Below are 22,209 nucleotides of genomic sequence, written 5' to 3' on the forward strand. Positions count from 1 at the left end.
ACGGATCCTGAGAAGACTCAAGCTGTATCAGAATGGAAACTGCCAACAACTGTTAAAGAACTGAGATCATTCCTTGGATTCTGCAGTTACTATCGCAGATTCGTCAAAGACTTTGCAAGGATTGCTGGACCATTACACCAACTAGTTAACAACTGCCTGCATGAGCTGAAAGTGGAGAAGAAACTTAAAGTCCCATTTGTGAAAAGGTGGAATCCAGAATGTCAGACTGCATTTGATGCATTGAAGAAAAAATTGACTCATCCCCCAATACTTGGATTTGCAGACTACAGCAAGCCATTCATCGTAGAAACAGATGCCAGTCATGTGGGACTTGGAGCAGTCTTATCACAAGATCAGGATGGCCAGCGCAAAGTCATTGCTTATGCCAGTAGAAGATTGAGGCCAAGTGAAAGGAACCCAAGAAATTACAGCTCCATGAAGCTTGAACTGTTGGCATTGAAGTGGGCAGTAACTGAGAAATTCAGAACCTATCTCCTTGGTTCAAAATTCGAAGTTTACACCGACAACAACCCCTTAAAGTACTTACAGACCACTGCCAAGCTTGGTGCCTTGGAACAGCGATGGGCAGCTCAGTTGGCTTTATTCGACTTCTCAATCAGCTACAGAAGTGGACAATCTAATGCAAATGCTGATGCCTTATCACGCCAGCCTCATGAATCATTGACACCAGAGGTAGACGATTCAAAGGAAGATGAATTATTACACATTGAGTCTATAGTTACTCTAGCAACTCCTGTACCTCCTGACCTGAGCCATGCTATTGTGAAGACGCCTATCCCAATTGAAGTAAGACGAATGGCAGCATATGAACCAGACCATGATTTAACAGCAACTGATCAGACAACTAATGATGCTAATAAGAAAGCAACAACAGATGAGCCAGTAATTGCCACTACATCATTCCCCACTCACACAAAGGAAGAACTTATCAACATGCAGAAGGCTGATCCCACAATTAAAGAATTCCTAAAGTTCTGGGAGAGGGATAAGAAACCCACCTTTGCAGAGAGAAAGCAGCTTTCCCACGAGTGTGTCACCCTGTTGCGACAGTGGGATAAAGTTGCCAGAGAACAAGGCCTAATGTACAGAATTGTTCAGGATCCCAAACTTGGAGAACTGAAACAGCTTCTGTTACCAGCCACTCTGAAGAACAAAGTTATCACTAGCCTGCATGATGATATGGGACATCAAGGATTAGAAAGAAGTCTTCAGCTGACACGTGAACGATGTTATTGGCCCAGAATGTACTCAGATGTGGAGAGTTGGATCAAGAACTGTGAAAGGTGTACCTTATCAAAGATGCCAAACCCGAGAATCAGACCACCTATGGGAAATCTATTGGCGACGAAGCCACTTGAAATACTAGCAATAGATTTTACAGTCCTTGAACCAGGGACTGACGGAAGAGAGAATGTTCTTGTTATGACTGATGTCTTCACAAAGTTTACTTGTGCAGTCCCAACAAGAGACCAGAAAGCTATTACAACAGCTAAAGTTCTAGTGAAAGAATGGTTCTTCAAATATGGAATTCCCCTAAGAATTCACTCAGACCAAGGAAGAAACTTCGAAAGTGAAGTTATTGCAGAACTTTGCAGACTTTATGGGATCAAGAAATCTCGCACTACACCCTATCACCCCCAAGGTAATGCACAATGTGAGAGGTTCAACAGAATGCATGATCTGCTAAGAACCCTCCCTCCGTCTAAGAAGCGCAAGTGGCCTGAATACCTACCAGAGTTATTGTACGTTTACAATGCCACACCACATTCATCAACGATGTACAGCCCCCATTATCTAATGTTTGGAAGAGAAGCTCGACTTCCAATTGATTTACTTCTTGGAGAGGGTGAAGATGTTGAAGAAAGTTCAATTGATTGGTTAGCAGCTCATCAAACAAGGTTAAGAGATGCTTACCAAAGAGCAGGGGAGCATCTCCAGCTCCAAGCCAAGAGACGACGAGAACACCACAATGGAAAAGAGTTTGACATCCCGATCCAGAAAGATCAGATAGTGTACTTACAAAACCATGTACATGGACGCAACAAGATACAGGACGCCTGGGATTCTACCCCGTATAAAGTTGTTCATGTTCCAACAGACCTCTACGGTTCAGTCTACACGGTGGAACCTATCAATGATCCTGGCCAGACCAGAAATGTGCACAGAAGCAATCTAAGATTGAGTGTGACCAATCCAGATGTGGAACAGGACCCAGGACCCAAACCTGTTAGAAAATCTAAATCCTTAGATCCTAGTAGTGAAGCAGATGAGGAGGATAATTCAGATGAGGAGCTTGTGTTAATTCTACCCAAAGAATGCACAAAGGTAGCCCCAGAACCCTCTAATGGACCAGGACCTACAGGCCAGACAAGTGCAGACCCAGCCTGTTCAGAGGAGAGAGTACCTACCGTTGAAAATGATACAGAATCTGTACCTTCAGCAGAAGCCCCTGTTCCAGAAACTACATCTCCTATACCACCTAGACGAACAAAGAGGAAAACCGCTGGAAAACACAAGAACAGGTTTAAGCAACCAAAAACTGCAGTAACAAGTTCCATAACTATTACAGTCAATGAACTCTCGATTTATTTAGTTATATCGACTTTATTAATTTTGTATGGACTCTATGTCTAGAATTTAGTAACTATTAATACACATGTCGTGGACGACAGTGTTAAGCAGGGGAGTGTGTGACCAGGTTCACAAAAACATGACAATGCATTTTTAGCACAAATTTAGAATTTCAGTTTGGTAGAAACTATTTCCTTTCTTTATCAAATCAACCCACATAACCTAACCACACAGGATTTACATCATGAATTTCCTATATGTCACACCACCACACCTTGTACTAGAATCATGAGAATTTCCTTCTATTGTTTGTTTCCTAATAAAAGAAGTGCAGTTAGTTAGTTTAATTCAGTGGTTCACAGTGTTCAAGACCTGCACTTTCAAGTTGAGGACCCCTTGGTCAAGTACTGTTCCTTGTGACCTAAGTTAGTGATTCGTTTCACTCAGGATTTTGGTATGTCACATTTAACCTTGTTATTATGTCTAAAGTTTAGGTTTTAAGTTCAAAACTACAGTCAACTTGTACTTATCTTAAACCAATTGTTTAATCTTTGCTTGAATCCTCTGTTGATTCATGTCCAAATTGTATCTAGGATTCATTGTATGTGTAGTTTCCAAAACATTGTATTTGTCTCTACATAAGACTCATTTTAGTGCTGAGTTCATTGTTGAAATTAGATATTTCACTGTTAGTCTAGCTTTGTTTAACCCAGCTATGATGACAGATGTTGTCCTGACACAAAGTAACAAGTTTACAGTTTTCTTAGTTTTATGTCGGACAATTATTCAAATTGCTAGCAAGATCAGTTTATTTCATTGTTTTGCTGTTTTGAGCTATTATTTGGTTTATGTTTCACTTGTTTTCAGTTAATTCACATTTAGTTCTAAGAATAGCTTTTTATTAGTGCCAGATAAGAGGATTAATATTTTACTCAGTGTCATGCAATGCTTTGTAGGAATTTAGTGAATGCTCATTGTAACACTCAAGTTTTACTATTATTTCTGTATTATATTTTGATTATGTTATTGTAATATTTTTAGTGATTTGCTATTTTAATTTATTCTTTTCAGTTTGCAATCACCCTTTTTTTCCTTTTGTATAATTTCTGTATTCCTGCATAAATAAATTTTATTGTGGCTACAAGTCTGTTTCGTTGTTCACTAACAACACCAGAACCTGCCTCGGTCACACAGAATCGACGGAAAAGATTTTTTCACTGAGAAAAGTAATGTATTACTTCATTTAGACAAAAATAGCCCTAAGCCCCGATTCTTTCCAGGAATAAATGGCCAATGTTTTCATGTAAGAGAAATGATTGATCCAAAGTCGCAATTGTTGACCATTGTTGTGTTACAGTGTGACAGTTGACCTTTTGGGAACTGGGGCAAACAAACGCCAATCATATTATGGACTAGCGGCTTTCGATCGCTTGCCTTTATTATCATGGAATCCCAATGGAATGATTCGTTTGTGAGGTTAGAAGATGGCGAGAGAAAGAGCCAACAGTGTAAGTCTTTTGTCTTTAAATATGCCATTCCTTTTGCTATATATTTTCCGTTTGTTTTCGGTTTTCCCGCTTAGATTCAGTTCAGTGTTTTCACAAATATACAGGGTATTTAATTATCGCAGAGACGGAGCAATTTCAGATTGACTCAGCCGTTCAAGTACTGTAATTCGGAAAAATCGTCTCTCTTCGAATGTCAAGCGTTAATTCCTTGTGGCAACATTTCACGAAATATGTTTTACAAGGTATTTGTTGTTCGTCACGCAGTCAAAGTAATGGCAAGCTGCGCTGTTATAGCTCATTGAATTTCAAAACATTTTACATCGCAGTAGCACCTATGAAATGCCGCATTACGCCGGTGATTTTCACTTTTTGTTTTTTTTGAAAGAATGCAAACCAAACTCTTTTTAGTTCGTAAGGAGTTTCATGTTTTCACTCATTGCAAAACGTTTCATGAAATATGTTTTATCAGGTATTTGTTGTTCGTCACGCAGTCAAAGTAATGGCAAGCATCGCTGTTATAGCACATTGCATTTCAAAACTTTTTACATCATCGCAGTAGCACCTATGAAATGTCGCATTTCGCTAGTGATTTTCACTTTTTTTTTCGAAAGAATGCAAACCAAACTCTTTTTTGTTCTAAACGAGTTTCATGTTTTCACTGATGGCAAAACGTTTCACTCTCAGAAGATAGGTAACCACCGCTAATAGACACTGGTCGTTGACTTTATTTAGATTCCCGATCATGCATGCTGTGTTTATGAAATGAAGCGTTTTCTTGTTTTATTATTTTCCCTAGGCTAGCACCAAAATAGAACTAACCCTACCATAAAGTGTTTACAGACTCTAACCCTAAACCCTAGCCCTAGCCTTAACCCTAGCCCTAGCCCTAGCCTTAACCCTAGCCCTAGCCCTAGCTCTAGCCCTAGCCCTAGCCCTAGCCCTAGCCCTAACCCTAGCCCTAGCCCTAGCCCTAGCCTTAACCCTAAACCCTAGCACTAAAACGGTAACCCTAACACTAAATGCTAAACCTAGGCCAAGGGTTAGGGTTTGCTTTTAGGTCTAACGCTAGCCGTGGGGTTATGTTACCTTTACTGTAACTGTCAAGCTATAGGCTCATCTTTCTCTAAGGCCCATGTTCATCCATTTCGTTTTGCGGCCGTGTATTATTGCTTTGAAGTCACCGTTGTCCTAATGTTTCTGTCTTTTTTTCCAAAGACAAAGCGCAAACCAGCTAAAAAAATATACGTCCCGATAAGGAAGTGATAGTTTACATCACTGAGTTTTGTTTTCAATGCTCACCATGGAAATAATTTTATTAATGTTTGTTTCGTCGACGACTGATGAAATCGACACTTTGTGATTTGTTTTTTCTAAAAATTGTGAGTGTAAGACTAATAATGGTTTGGCACGATTATGTTTCTAACATTGGACTGAAAGCTACGCTACTCGTTCGTTAGAGGTCCTTAGATGTAAACCGTTAGACAACCGTTAAACATCCTGAGATGTAAACCGTTAGACAACCATTAAACCTCTTTAGATGTAGACCATTAGACAACCATTAAACGGCTCCAGTCATCCATTAGAACAAATTGCGCAACCGTTAGAACAGTTTCTTCATCCGTTAGGCATACTTAGTTAGCCGTTAGAATGTTAGGAGAGAGCGTTAGAACGCTTTGATCATCCGTTAGGCACACTTAGATAACCGTTAGACTGTTAGGACAAAACGTTAGAATGCTGTGAAGACCGTTAACTATCCATTAGCTATCCGTCTGTTAGCGCCCGTTTAACGGATAAGCGTTAAGGTATGTTTTCCCGTTCACGGTCACATTTGTAGAAAATCTAGTGATTAGGTTTTCTTTATAATTTGCATGCAACAAGCTTGTAATGATTCTCACAAGTTAACACCATTTTGCTAATACATGTAATTTAACAGAGAGATGTTTAATTATCCCTTGTTGAAGGTTCACTGGAATATCTAGAATTTCCTTTGTCAAAGCTACCCCAAGCTACCATGGCTTTTAAATGCATTTCCGGACATGCCCCCAAATATCTGACATCACAATTCATTACCCGCAAGCAAGTTACCAAGCGTACAACTAGGAGTGGCCAAAAGCTTGATATACCTTTTTTTAAAACAGCTTCAGGACAAAGAAAATTTTATTACAGAACTATTGGACTTTGGAACAATTTAGACCCCTTTTTAAAATCAAGCTGTTCAGTTCAAGTTTTTAAACGTATCTTAAAGAATAAGCTTTTAGACAATTTTGTAAATACTCCCTAAACTTCATTTATTTTTAGTATTTTTCGCAACTACAAAGTTTAGATAATGTTGTAAATGTTTTTTCAATTTGATTAATTTTGATTGTGTAGTTATTAGTAACTTAGTAATTTAAGTAATTGTTCCTGAAAAGCCCGATTGGGGAGGTAACAATAAAGTATGTATGTACGTATGTAAGTTCAATTATTTTCAATACTCCAGTTACTTATTTTCTAAAGTATTTTCGTGCCAAATTTCGTGAAATTCTAACTAGTGGTTCTTGAGAAATAGGTGTATTTCCGAGAGTGCAATTTTTCATTCAATCGCAATTTTTTGACTTACTATGCATGCGCTGCATTTAACTGGGTTCTTTTGGTAACAAAGAAAAAACAATCGGGCTATACAATCCTTTCTGTTAGACAGTTTTTAATTGTCAATTTCATGGAAGTGTTTTGCAAGAAATGAATCATGCACATCCTCGTGAGGACTGAGAGGAGGTGTGGTGTTTTTCGGTTGAGTGTAATTAATTCAAATCTGCAACAGGCTATTTTTTAGGGAAAAACGTAAACTTAATTTGTATATTTTTACATGACATATGATATTGATACATGACACACATTTTTTTACACATGCATACATGAGTTTAAGAGATTGACTTTTGTATAAACTCATTTTGCCACCTCATTTATTTTGAAATACTGCATTGTTACGTTTGCAGATAAGTAAAAGAGCTGCAAAGCAATGGTGAGTTCCACTTTCTAATATCTGAGTCAAAGTGGTGTAAGTGGGGCTCATCCAAATATGGGCAGTTGTTTCCAAGTTTGCCAGTCACTCTGTATCAGTCATAATTTTGAGCCCTGACTGTTGTTTGACCAAAAATTAGCAAAACGTTTGGGGGAAGATGTAAAAGTTTAAAATCTCTTTCCTTGAAAGCCACAGGGAGTCATTAACCATGGAATTCCAGAGGATTGAAGTAGTACTGGCTACTTTTGGAGGGCTCACTACTTTCCGGGGTTCGCTACTTTTGCATCATTATTTTGTGTCAAAACCATGCATTTATTTCCTTTTTACTGCCACAAAGACTACAAGTTAAACATGTGATATTACCAGACACTCAAAAGTTTGACTCAGAGAGATAATGAAAACTAAAATCCGATAGTTTGTATTTGCCATTAGTAAATCAGTTAATCAATTAAAGAAGTAATTAATTATCTGTGCCATAAATTAGATAATCTCCTATATTACTTCTTAATTAACTTCTTTCTAGGTGAGCTGAGCATAAAAGTATAGCTTTCCAACTTTGTTTTGGTTCACGAGGTTTGCAATTCAATTGGAAATATAATGAATGCAAGGCAACAGTTTTTCTATCAGTCACTCTCTCAAATACAAAATGCATTTTCGACAGGCTATGAGAGCTTGCTCTTACTTGTAAGGAGTCTGCAACAGCAATGTCAACAATATGCTTGCATAATTCCCAGTAGATTCCCTTGTCATTATAGTGAGGAAGCTTATACCATTGATTATGAAGCTAGAAACATTTACCCACTAGATGCACAAAGTAACTCGATACCGGTCAGCTTTATTGGGGATGGAAATTGAAATGCGTGCTAGGGCTTCTGTAGAGTTGATTGGCAACACAGAATACTACGTTAATGAGGAGCATTTATTTCATTCAAATTCTGGTCAGGCCATATTTTGGATAGCACACTATTCCAGTTCAGCTGCTGATTTGTATTTCAGCATGAATGTTAAAGGTAACCAGTTAACTGTGTTATGGAACTGTATCCAACAAGCTCTTGTGTTAAATTCATGGGTTGGCATGTAGCACATTTGTGCTCTTGCTTCAGTCACACAGTCGTGTGTTAGAAGAATGTACCCAGCTGAAAGCGTGTAAATCAATCCGGTAAGCCAAGTAAGAAATGTTCTAAATGTTACCATATTTCCAAAAATTCAAAATGCATCTCTGGAAATGTGCTCTGTTATGTGGAGTCAAGTTGGTACAACTCACAGTTTATGGCAACCGAATCATTTTGTTCCCTGTATTCAAACTTTACAAGAAGGCATATCGGGAACAAGGAAAACCACAAATGAGCCACCTAAGCCTTTTGAAAACTCCAGTACTGCAAGGAAACATAAAACAAGGCCTCTCAGAAGCACTAACGATAACAATGAGGCATTTCCTCAATCCAAACCAAATCACCACTGGGTCCAGATGAAATTGTTACATCATTCAAGACTGATCATTCTGATGGAAATTCAAAGAATATAAAAAAAGCCTGCTGCAGAAATGAGAAAAAGAATGAGTACTATCAAAATAAAAGAGCAAGTGAAAGTCAAGAAGAAAAAGCTTCACGACTATACAAATGAAGAGAGGCTGATAAAGTGAGAAAACAAGCAAGGCTGAAGCATGACCTGTCACCAGTTCAATTGTTCTTTAAGTCAGTAAATGGTATTGCAGTTTTGTTGTGTGTTATGTCTGAAATTTGGTTACCTGGACAGCTTTCATTATGTTGCCCAAGACAGTGCACTATTAAGTGAAGTAAATGATTTCATTGATGAATGTTCAAATGCCTCTGTCAGAAAGATTATGTCAATTACGCTTTGCCCCATTGAAGAACTTTAAAATGCCTGCTTGTGACAGGTTTAACAGGCTTGATACAAAAAGTGTACCATCCGCTACAGAAAACTTAACATTCATGGAGAAACATTTTATAGCTCAAATCCATGCTTTTATGACAGTTCTGTTTTTTTCCTACTGGTGGACAGTACGCACAAGATGACCTTTGTATCAATTTTCCAGTGGATTTTCAAGAGTTTTATCAAGATCTTGACTGTCAAAATGATAAAGACATTATAATAGTTAAGCAAGCGTCCTCAACTGCATCAGAAAATTCACAGATCAGCATAGAGAATGTTGTTTGAAAGACAATATTACAGAATTGTTTGATGTGGTTAAAGAAACATAACAGACACTATTGCAACATTGATATTTCAATGTGCAATGCTAAAATAACACATCTTCAACCAGAACTGTTAGAGTCCTGTGAACAAGCTTCCTTAGCACAAATAAGCTTTACACCAACAAATTGTTCCAAAAAAAGCTCACTATCATCACTGATAACAAAGAAATCATCAGAGTGTCCAGTAATTTGTCTCAAAAAACAAAAAGCAAAACCAGCTAACATGTTCAGTGAGAATGAATTAGAGGGGGTGGCATTTCTCTGGCTATTCCCATATGGTGTAAATGGGTTAAAAACAAACAGGAAACCAACTATTTCAGTTCTCCAGTACTTTCAAAATAGATTGCTTGGCAAACAAAATAGATGGAGAAAAATGCAATGTACATCTTTTGGGCACCTGAAAAAGTTGGAATGTCAAATAATAATTATAATGTAATGTTGTTGCGTGATGCGTGACATAGCCATATATGGGACCTTCCATATTTGGAAGACCATGGGTTTTGTAGAGTTGGTGAAGTGTATTGAGAAGGAGCATACGGATTAAAAGAGTACAAAGATTTGAGTTATTCTGTCAGTTGTTCAGTCCTTCTCCGCCTGTCGAACCCACGGGGAGTTACACTGATGTCAGAAGTGGTGCTTTATTTTTTTCTGGCGATTCAAAGATGAACGACGAGGACGGAGAAATTGTTTTCAACACACAGGCCGAACACACACCAAGCGAGGCTGTCGCATCGGGAACACCACCACCAGACAGTTCAGACACAAAAATGAACGCTATAATGGAGGCTCTGCCATTGATATCTAGTCAGAACAAAGGCATGGAACTCAAAATCGAGCAACAAGACCACAAGGCAGACCTACAAGTACAGGAAATCTCCGAGCGCTTCGAAAACTTAGAGCTTGTGTAAACAACCTGGCAGCTTAAATGGAGTCTCAGCTTAAATTACATGGAGATAAACTTGCAGTGAAAATCAATGTTTTCGAGGAAGAATTCTCTAACACTGTGGCCTCCTTAAATGCCAAGCACAGATCCTTTGAAGAAACCGTCAAAAAGAGGTTCCAGCAAACACAAGAAAGGCTAGATTCGCAACTAAATGTTGCATTACAAGCGTTCAATGGGACATTAAAAGAAGCGCTCAACACAAAGAAACCACTGCATGTTAAGGAGGAAACTTTGACTCCAATGAAGCTACAAATGGCATCTCCCGCTAGTGTTCTGACGCCCTTATCGTTTTCCTCATGATCTCAGCCGGACAGGAGTTATGAAACACAAAATCAATACTGGTGATGCTTCCCCTGTACGTCAACACCCTAGGTGGCTGCCATTTGCACAGCGGGAGGAGGCATTCAAAGCTGTTGAGGAGATGCATGCACAAGGCATAATTGAACCCTCTGCCAGCCCATGGGCTTCAACGGTGGTCCTGGTGAAAAAAGGTGGCGGTACCAGATTTTGAGCCGACTACTGGAAATTAAACGAACTGACAAAGGACTCGTATCCTTTACCAAGGGTAGACACAACTCTCGATGCCTTATCTGGTTCAAGCTGGTTCTCCACCCTAGACCTCAAAAGTGGGTACTGGCAAGTGGAGGTAGAAGAGCAGGACCGTGAGAAGACTGCCTTCACTGCAGGTAATGAGCTGTGGCAGTTCAATGTGATGGCTTTCGGTCTATGTAATGAACCCGCGACTTTTGAACGATTAATGGACAATATCCTTGGCGACCTGAGGTGTTTGGTCTATCTAGATGACATGATTGCACATGCGAAAACCTTTGAACTGGAGCTACAACGCTTGACACATATCTTCTCATGGCTAAGGGCAGCCAACCTGAAGTTGAACCCAAAGAAGTTTGAACTCTTTCGGCACAGGGTCAAGTTCCTTGGCCATGTTGTAAGCGAGGAAGGGGTTGCCACAGACCCTGAAAAAGTTGAGGTTGTCACAAACTGGCCCTTGCCACAAGATGTCAAAGATGTTAGAGGCTTTCTTGGGCTATGCACTTACTACCGGCAATTTGTACCTTCTTTTGCTGACGTTGCCTACCCTCTGCATAAGCTGACTGAGAAAGGCCAGCTGTTTATGTGGACATAGGAATGTGATAGTTCGTTTCATCGCCTCAAGTAAGCCCTCGCATTCACTCCAGTATTGGCCTACCCTGAGAGGGAGGACCCCTTCGTGTTAGACATGGATGCTAGTAATGTTGGTATTGGTGCCGTTCTGTCCCAAGTCCACCAAGAGGATGAAAGAGTCATAACTTATTACAGCCAGGCACTAAGTAAACCAGAACGAAACTATTGCACAACCAGGCGTGAACTTTTGGCTATTGTCAAAGCGATTGATTATTTTCACCCCTACCTCTATGGGCGGAAGTTCACCATTAGAACCGACCACGCATCTCTCCAGTGGCTACTAAACTTCAAGAACCCAGAGGGTCAGATTGCAAGATGGCTGGATAAGCTGCAGACCTATGATTTTCGTATCGTATACCGCACAGGGAGAAGCCACCAGAATACTGATGTTTTGTCGTGTCAGCCATGCTTCGAACCAACTGCAAGCATTGTCAGCACCAAGAGGAAAAAGATGGGGCAGAAAATGCGACCAGCATGCCAAATGATTGCATGGTGAATGTTACACAAACCCAAGTGTCTGAAAGCCCTTGATTTCAACCCGCTAGCCCGGCGAGGGAGGGAAAGGAAGTAAAAGGCGTGGACCAAGCTGAAGATAAACAGCTATCACCACTACAGTTGCGAACCCACCAGATGGAAGATTAGACTATTTGTCACATCCTGGGGTGGAAGGAGGATGGAAAATGCCCAGAGTGGGCAAGCATCGCCCATCTCGACTCCACCACTAAGGCTTACTGGGCCCAATGGGATTCGTTGGCTGTTAAGGAGGGAGTGATGTATCATTGGTGGGAGTTAACCGACCTCATTAAGGTCACACGGCAGCTGGTACTACCAAAAGGGCTCTGCACCAACGTGTTAAAGCAACTCCATAACCCTGTAGGAGGTCACTTAGGGGTTTCCAAAACTCTGGTTAAAGTCTGTGAAAGGTTCTACTGGATTCATTGCCGCCATGACGTTGAAGAATGGTGTCAAAGGTGTGACCTCTGTGCGGCTAGAAAAGGCCCTAGGGTAAAGCAAAGATCTCCACTGCAGTTGTACAATGTTGGGGAGCCCATGAGTGTGTTGCCATTGATGTCCTGGGACCTCTGCCAGAAACCGATCAAGGTAACAAGTACATCCTCATTGCAGTGGACTATTTTAGTAAATGGCCTGAAGCGTATACACTCCCAAATCAGGAAGCGGTCACTGTCGCTGATGTCCTTGTGTCCCAGTTCTTCAGTCGGTCTGGTGTCCCTGGTTAGCTGCACTCTGACCAAGGCTGAAATTTCAAATCGTCTGTGTTCCAGGAGGTATGCACCCTGCTTGGAATCCATAAGACCAGGACAACTGCCCTACATCCACAGTCTGACGGCATGGTGGAGCACTACAACTGGACTATAGATGCCCAACTTGCCGCATTTGTCCAGGATCACCAGAGAGACTGGGACTGACACTTACCTCTACTACTCATGCCTTACCGTTCAGCAGTGCATGAAACCACAAAGTTTACTCCAGTAATGCTCATGTTTGGACAAGAAATTGCGTGTACCCTTGGACCTGCTAATTGGGCGCCCACAAGAAAAACCTGAGGATAGAGGCTATCCTGAGTATGTCGAGAGGTTGAGAGTCTGTGGAAACTGTTCACAATTTTGCTTGTATACATCAGGAGGAAAGTAGCCTGAGGATGAAGAGGCGGTACGACATGCGTATTGTCACATCTACCTTTGGAAGTGGGGATCTGGTGTGGCTTCACAATCTGCAAAGAAAAAGGGGCATCTTCCCAGAATTGAGGCAGCCATGGGAGGGGCCATACATTGTTGTGGAACAGTTTAATGATGTTGTGTACAGGATTCAGCGGGGCCCTTGGAAAAAGCCTAAAGTGGTACACAGAGACTGCCTTTGGAAGTACTCTGGGGTAGAATGTGCAGACTGGTTCCAGGGACCAGTGCAAGACAAGAGTGAGGATGTATCCAGCTGAACAACTACACAGCAGGAAAACCAGGAGGTCAACACTAAGGGAAGAGCACCTGTCAGACGTCCCAAGAGGAGACAGAAGTTACCTCCCAGATTCAGGAAGAACTTGAAGGACAAGGAGGTGCGTGACAGGGCATTGAGGCAGCAACAGGACCAGGAGGGCCTCGGGTGATCCAGCAGGAAGCAGAGAAATCCCCCTAGATACAGGGACTATGAAATGATCTGAACACTTAGTTAAGAGACAATGAACTGTTTTCTAATGTAGTTGATTTTAATGTAAGATTTCCAGTTATTGTTTGAAGTTTGCCATTATCCGGGACGGATAATGGGTGTTAGAGGGGGGCAGTGTACTGTTGTTGCGTGATGCGGGACATAGCCATATATGGGGCCTTCCATATTTGGAAGACCATGTACGTTGTAGAATTGGTGAAGTGTATTGAGAAGGAGCGTACGGATTAAAAGAGTACAAAGATTTGAGTTATTCTGTTAGTTGTTCAGTCCTTGTCTGCCTGTCGAACCTGCAGGGAGTTACAATAATAATAATGATAATGATAATACTGATGATGATGATGATAATGATATGTAAACGAAACATGCGTTGAATGCTTACTACATATTGACCATCAAAACAACAAAAACCCGCGTGTTAGGTAGTCTTATCCAAATACTCATTGTGTACTTCATGATATATTTGCAAACAACAATAAAGTCAGCGTGAATCAATCCATATTTCGTGCTGGTGGAGAGGGTTCTACTTTAGTGAAGCAGGAGCCTATTACAGTTCCTAAAGATAACTTTGCCACTGGCACAACGTCTCGTGTTTACAAGGGCATGTACACAGATGAACGTGGGACAACACACCCAGTTGCCATAAAAGAATTTCTACTGGCTATGACAGGATGCATGCAAAGAAAAGTTGACAGAGACATTGTCGCAAACACTAAATCATCCAAATGCTGTGCGTTTTTATGGAAGGATAGAGAAACCTCCAGCTTACTAAACGAATTTATGGAAAAAAGTATGCCGGTGAATCATGAAGATGTCTCAGTAAACAATGTTTGACAACTGTTAGATGAGCTACACTGTAGAGCAAGAGTTACCTTGGCATTTAAGACTGAAAATTGCTTTGGAAACTGCCATCGGGGTTCCATACCTCCATGACTCTGGATGTATTCACCGTGATCTAAAGTCAGTAAATGTATTCCTGCGAGAAGATGAAAAGAGAAACTGGGTTGTTACCGCCGAAGAACAGTATTTTATTTTTGTTTTATTTTGATCGTGACGTTTCGTGTCAATGACATGAAGTAGCTTGCAAAACTTTGTAACCACCCGGACGGACTCACGTGGAACTGATTTTGTAAAACTTGGACGTGTCTTTGGTTATTAAAAAAGTGTTAAAATCAAATTTGTTGTCGTTATGTGAGTTCATTGGGGACTAAAGAAGTAGCGGCAACATTTTCTGGTCCTTCGAGCCGGATGTGAACGAGCGAATCAAAGAATTTGGAATTTGGTGTGGCGAAGATTTTGGAATTTGGTATGGAATCGACCGAAGCGACTGATGGCGGTCGCCATCTTGGCCATTTGGATTCAGCTCGTACTGTGAGTACTAACATTGTTACTTTAAAAAACAAACGGGCAGCCGTCAAAAGAAGGATCACGAACACGTTGAAGAAATTAGAGTCCACCATTGAACAGTATGGTCGAAAAGCGATTATACGTGGATATGTCAACAACTTGCAGGAATATCTTAACGAAGCGAAAGGCCTCAATGATGAACTCGTCTCAGTGATCCCAGAGAACGAGCACGAAGCCGCAATAGATTGGTATGAAGAACAACTCAATAGAGTCGAAGACGCTAAACTTCAGGCCAACGCACATCTTGACGAGAGGGCAGAGGAAAGTTCTAGCGGATTAAGCTCGGTGAAATCATGGAAAACTTCTTCGACAAGAAATGTCTCCCAAGCGGCCGAAATTCGCGCCAAAATTACTTCAGCAGAAATTAAAGCAAAACAACTTGCCTTGGAGGAACAGCGAAGAAGAGAGGAGATCGAAAAACAACTGGAGGTTAAAAGGAAACTTGAACTTGTCCAAGATGAAGCTCAAAGGCTAAAATTCATGGCTGAAGAAAGAAGAAAGACTCAGGAAGCCAAGGACGAGGCTGCACACCTTGCAGCAGAAGCAGCAGTGTTACAAAAGGTACAAAATGAAGTTAATGATCCGGAAGCTTTGTCTAATCGATTGCTTGATTTTGAGGATGATTCATTGAAATTTGTTCCATCATCTAATCATGATGAACCGTTAACAATAATTCCTCCACTACTCCCTGGTTCGTTGCAAGGAACTGGAGCAAATCATGGAACTGCATTGCCACCTGACAACCCTACAAAAGTTGTTACACCTTCACCTTTGTTACAACAGCCAAAGTCAGCTGTTTCATTTATTGCACCTCAGGGCACGAAAAAACCTAATGAAACATTGCCTTTGTATCACTCGTGGATTGGAGATTTACAAAGTGGAGTACAGCATCCAGCTTTAACTAGTACGGACAACCGAAAAACAACCATTTGTGGTCATTCTACTCGTGACTCTCTTCCAAAGTTACGCCTAAGTAAGTTTGATGGTGACCCTTTACACTGGTCTGATTGGTCCTCAATGTTTAAATCAATTGTTCATGATGCTAATCTGTCCCTTAATGGCAAAATGCAACATCTTCAGAACTCTGTTATTGGTAAAGCTAAGTCTGCAATTGAAGGATATGGATACAGTGGAGATTCCTACTATGAAGCACTGAAAGAACTGGAATCCAGATTTGGCAAACCTTCCCTTGTTGTGAAAGTCACACTTGACAAACTGAAAAAAACAGCTCGATTACAAAATGACAAACCTCAAGAAGTGAGAAATCTGTCAGATGTTGTGTCAACTACTGTGTGGACATTTAAGAAGTTTGGATATGAAAGTGATCTGAAAGCAGAAGCTAATGTTTCCCTTGCCGTTGACAAACTGTCCCAGGAGCTCAAAATCAAATGGAAGGACAACACCAAAGCTACCAAACTGGAACGTCCTAGTCTTGATGACTTCAGTGTGTGGTTAAAAGGTCAGGCAGATATTTATGATGATTGTTGTTACCCAAAAATGTCAAGTAAGTTTCCATTCCAATCTCATAAGAAACCTCGGTCTGGTGGATCAAATGGAATGACTGAAAAACAGAACACTTTCTCAAGTAACATTTCACCTCGCCCCAGGCCAACAAAGTCCTCTTGCATTATGGGTGATGGGCAGGAACACAAGTTATCTTCTTGTCCCAAGTTTAAGGCTCTAAGTGTGGAAGAACGCCTAAATGAAGTACAGAAACATAAGTTGTGCTTTTGTTGCCTCAGTCCTCGACATTGGCTTAGCAATTGTTCAAATCAAAAACAGTGTGGTGTAAATGGGTGTACGCGATCACACAATGCTCTGTTGCACAACTTGAGAAATGTTTCGGTGGAAAGCAGTGATGCAGTGTCTGCTATTAACCCAGTAGCACAAGCCGAAGTTGGTTCGTCTACTGAACATTCTAACACATCTCACAGAAGCAGTCACACCTCTGTTCTGTTACAAGTAGTACCAGTAACCCTCTATGGTCCAAAGGGATATTTCAACACATATGCTATGCTGGACACCGGAAGCACTTGCAGCTTGCTGTTAGTAGATGTTGCTGGAAGACTTGGTTTGGATGGTCCTTTGGAAAGTGTGGTCTTAAATGGAATTCAGAAAACATCTGAGCTTATGACAAAGCGTGTTAATGTACAAGTCAGCCGATTGAATGACTTTGGTACCCAATTTGATGTGAATGGAGTTCTTGTAGTTGATCACCTGAATGTGCCAGAGAAGAAAGTGAAACTTGATGAGCTACAAGAAAGATGGCCACACCTATCAGACTTGGAGCTGACTGAAGTCGCTGGGACTCAAGTCACTTTGCTCCTTGGTAGTGATGTCCCGGAACTTATTGTTCCCCTGGAAACTCGACATGGTCCAAAGGGTTCCCCTGTTGGTGTTCGCACTAGGATTGGATGGACTGTTACTGGTCGCTTACCTGGCCATATTCAAGAATGTGAATCTGTTTGTAAAGTTCATGTGGCGACTCCGGATGAGGAACTCAATGACACCGTAAAAACTTGGTGGCGAACAGAGAACTTTGGTTGTCGTTATGACAATGATACCCAGCGCTCAGTTGAAGATGAAAGAGTCATGAAATTCTTGAATGAAAGTACACGTAAGGTGGATGGTCGTTATGAGGTTCCTTTGATTTGGCGTGATGACAAAGTCAAACTTACTGACAATTTTGCTGCAGCTGCTCAACGTCTGAATTTTCTGGAGAAGAAGCTTAATCGTAATCCCGAGTTGGCAGAAAGATACAGGAAAACTATTGACATGGATATGGAAAAGGGATACATCAAAAAGCTTACTAAGGAGAAAGCAACTGCACCAGCCATGCGCAAATGGTACCTTCCTCACCACCCTGTTCTGAACCCCAAGAAACCTGAGAAGGTTCGTCGAGTATGTGATGCCACTGCAAAGTTTCAAGGCTCATCATTAAACAGCCAACTTCTTAGTGGCCCAGATTTGCTGAACAACCTTGTTGGAATTTTCATGAGGTTTCGAGAAGAAAAGGTTGCGCTTTCAGGAGACATTGAAGCGATGTTTAACCAAGTTGCTGTCCCAGAAGAAGATCAAGCTTCCCTTCGATTTCTGTGGCGTCAATCTCCTGAATCATTGACAGAAGTCTACCAGTATGTGCGTCACATATTTGGAGCCAAATGTGCGCCAACCTGTGCTAACTATGCTCTATTGAGAAGTGCAGAAGATAATGAGAAGCAGTTTCCGAATGCTGCCTTTGCCATAAAGCGAAACTTTTACATGGATGACCTTTTCAAGTCTGTTAAATCAAGTGATCAAGCTCTGGAACTGCAACAAGAACTTGTTGAAATGCTAAACAAAGCAGCTTTTCACTTGACCAAGTGGATCTCTAATGAGACAGAAGTGATAGAGCGAATACCAGAATCGGAAAGAGCGCCCTCTATCAAGGTTGTGGAGGAAAGCATCGTAATGCCTATGGAACGTGCTCTTGGTGTCGTTTGGGATACCAGCTCAGATTGTTTTGTCTATGAAGTGGTGAAGAGAGACATTGCGGACACGCGTCGGAAGATTCTGAGCTTGATAGCATCCCTCTTTGATCCGATTGGATTTCTAGCTCCATTTCTGGTCAGAGCAAAAATCTTCCTCCAGCATGTGTGGCAGTTAGGTATTGGATGGGATGATGCACTGCCACCAGAGTTTCTAAAGGAGTGGTCCAAATGGCAGGAAGAGCTGGATGGAATTGCACAGTTTCACATTCCCCGTTTCTATCGTCACATACCAGACAACCCGTCTGTTATTGACCTTCACATCTTTGGAGATGCCAGTGAACAAGCATTTTGCGCAGTGGCTTATTTCAGATTCTGCTATGTCAGTGGGGCAGTGCGATGTGCATTTGTTACAGCGAAGACTCGGGTAGCCCCGAAGAAACCCTTGAGCATCCCAAGGCTTGAACTGCAGGCTGCTGTTTTGGGTGCAAGATTGGCTGCTGTAGTGATTAAGGAACATGATTACATCATTGATTCCACCTATTATTGGACAGACAGCAGTACTGTGTTTCAGTGGATTCGTGGAGTGTCTAAGCGCCACCCCGCCTTTATTGCTAATAGAATTGGAGAGATCCTGGACAGCACCGAACCCAACCAATGGAACCACTGTCCTGGACAGATAAATCCTGCAGATGATGGCAGCAGGGGACTTCCAGTGAGCTCTATTACTTCTGGGAGTCGTTGGGTAAATGGCCCTGCCTTCTTACACTTACCTGAAGAGAGATGGCCAAAGGAAAATGCAAAGCTTGAAATTCCCAAGCCGTCCAATGATGACCCACAAGCCCAAGAAATGGCCATTACTTGGACTGGTGTGGTGAAAGGTTCAAAGAACGATTTCTTATCTCCAGCGAAATACTCATCTCTAACAAAGCTTCTCAGAGTAACTGCTTACCTGAAACAGTTTATATATAACTGTAAGCACCCCAAATCTGAACGTCACATTGGTTCTTTGTTGGTTGAAGAGATGGAGCAAGCTCGAAAGTTTTGGATCTGCATTGCCCAAGCAGAATCCTTTCCTCAAGAAGTTGCAGTTCTCAAGTCGAAACAGCATGTTTCAAGCAAGAGCAAACTGGTATCTCTCTCACCATTCCTTGATGGGCATGGAATCATTCGTGCAGGTGGTCGAATTGAGAGAGCCGATATTCCATTTTACAGTCGTCACTCTGTGGTACTAGCACCAGATCATGAGTTGACCCGTCTCATCATCATGAACTGTCACGAGAAATTGAAACATGGAGTGGACCAAGTACGAAATGAGTTGAGACAACAGTATGGGATCTTACGCTGTCATGCTACAGTGCGAAAGATCCTTCAGCAGTGTTCTTACTGCAGAAGGCGAAAAGCGAAACCAGAAGCACCCTTGATGGCAAGTCTACCATATGATCGCTTAAGTGTTGCACCACCATTCTCGAAAGTTGGCGTGGATTTCTTTGGTCCTCTTAAAGTGAAGCATCTTAGAAAAGAGAAGAGATATGGTTGTCTCTTTACTTGCTTGGTGACTAGAGCAGTTCATTTGGAGGTTGCATTTGACTTGTCAACCGATTCCTTCATCATGTGCCTTAGGCGGTTTATGGCTCGAAGAGGTAAACCAACTGTGATTTACTCCGACAATGGAACAAACTTTGTAGGAGCAGACCGTGAGTTATGTGAATGCATCGATGGCTGGAATCAGCATAAGATCGGCAGTGAGTTGAGCTAAGAGGGAATTCAGTGGGTATTTAACCCGCCTGCCGCACCTCATATGGGAGGTGTATGGGAGCGCCTCGTACGATCATGCAAGAAAGCCCTTAATGTTGTTCTACAGAAACAAGTTCTTACTGATGAGGTGTTGCTTACCGCCTTTGCTGAAGTGGAATGGGTTGTGAACAGTCGTCCGCTTACTGAAGTCAGCTCGGATGTGGATGACCTTGAAGCTCTGACACCGAATCATTTCCTCATTGGAAGAGGATCTCTCAACTTACCGCCCGGTATCGTTGACGACAAGGAGTTGTCAAGTCGCAAACGTTGGCGACAAGCACAAGTGGTGGCAAATCATATTTGGAGTCGTTGGTTAAGAGAGTAACTACCTGGTTTGATTACTCGAAAGAAATGGACTCAACCTACTGTAAATGTCAAGGTCGGAGATTTGGTGTTAGTGGTTGATCGGGCAGTTTCAAGAGGTTTCTGGCCCCTTGGCAGGATTGTAAAAGTCTTTCCTGGACTTGACAGTATTGTAAGATCAGCAGACGTGAAAACGAAGTTTGGAGTAATGAGACGCCCTGTGACAAAACTTGCCGTCCTTGAAGAGTGTTCGACCAACTAAATCGGGCGAACACGGGGGGAGGATGTTACCGCCGAAGAACAGTATTTTATTTTTGTTTTATTTTGATCGTGACGTTTCGTGTCAATGACATGAAGTAGCTTGCAAAACTTTGTAACCACCCAGACGGACTCACGTGGAACTGATTTTGTAAAACTTGGACATGTCTTTGGTTATTAAAAAAGTGTTAAAATCAAATTTGTTGTCATTATGCGAGTTCATTGGGGACTAAAGAAGTAGCGGCAACATGGGTAATAAAAATTGGAGACTGGGGAAGCTAGAGCAGAGCACAGAGACCACCTGATGTCTCAACTGTCTTATCAGGATCCTTTGAGCAATGCAGTCGGGACAGTGCCTTTCTTAGCCCCAGAAGTCATGTGCCGGGGGGGAGCCAACCAAATAATCTGATGTCTACAGTTTTGCAATGCTTTTGATTGAGCTTCTCTGTCCTCACAGGGCAAATCCATGGGCAGATGACTGTAAAGTGCCGTGTATTGGTGCATACGGTACATCCCAAAAATAATGTATGTGCAAAAAGTGGTGCAAGAACACGCAAACCGCTGCAAGAAGTAAAAATGTTGTGTTTTTGCGGTTTACCCGCAAGCACATTCAAAAGGCAAGAAGTTGAAAGTCTAACCGTAAGAAGCCACAAGAAGTTGAAAATCTAACCACAAGAAGCCACAAGAACTTATGAATCTTACCGCAAGCCGCAAGAAGGCGCAACAAGTTGTTGTAGGTCAAACAGTCTGTTTGTTTATAAGTGCCATGTTGGTGGTCAAAATGCTCAGCGTTTGCTCGCAATGTTCTTTTTAACCATAAGATAAGTCACTGCAGTGGGAAGAGATATATTTCCAACAGCTGAGACCAGATCTGGATTTATGTTTGCTTATACTGTAAAAATAATATTGAACGCACTTGCTTATTATGTACTCGCGTGTTCATGACACCTACAGTTGTACGGAAAAAAAGCCCTTCGATCACTTGAACAGTCCGCTGGCAGATTATGCGACAATCACAAAACGTCTCTCAACAATGAAGCTCATGAAGAAACAGTCCACGTAGAAAAATTGAACTATGGTGTAATTAGTCTGGGTTTCGACGCTTTTTGCTTCTGAACACAAAATTGATTATCATTCAGAAGTGTTGATGTCTTCTTCTTGAAGATATGTGAGCGAAGACAACTTTTGTTCAAATCGCACACTGAACTGCAAAGACTGTGTGCACTACGATGTTGTAAATTTCTTTAAGAACTTTTCGCAGAGTTAGTATTACAGGTGAAGAGCTCTTGCAGAAAATATATTTTGTGTTTCTAAACAAACAGAGAATCCACTGAACGAAATCTTTTAAGACAGGGTG

General features: G+C 41.5%; 1 protein-coding gene across 1 annotated transcript; it reads left to right on the forward strand.

Moving 5' to 3' along the window:
* The first annotated feature begins 14,928 nt into the window (after positions 1–14,928).
* LOC145501676 (uncharacterized) lies at positions 14,929–20,253 on the forward strand. The gene has a single exon (XM_081481096.1). The coding sequence runs from the start codon at positions 14,929–14,931 to the stop codon at positions 20,251–20,253; it is 5,325 nt and encodes a 1,774-aa protein (XP_081337222.1).
* Positions 20,254–22,209: the final 1,956 nt, after the last annotated feature.

This window comes from Orbicella franksi, chromosome 10 (genome assembly GCF_964199315.1).
Source record: "Orbicella franksi chromosome 10, jaOrbFran1.1, whole genome shotgun sequence".
NCBI lineage: Eukaryota > Metazoa > Cnidaria > Anthozoa > Scleractinia > Merulinidae > Orbicella > Orbicella franksi.

What these genes read in the sequence shown, in the direction of transcription:
- LOC145501676 (XM_081481096.1), top strand. Translation starts at nt 14,929, where the DNA reads ATGGAATCGACCGAAGCGACTGATGGCGGTCGCCATCTTGGCCATTTG.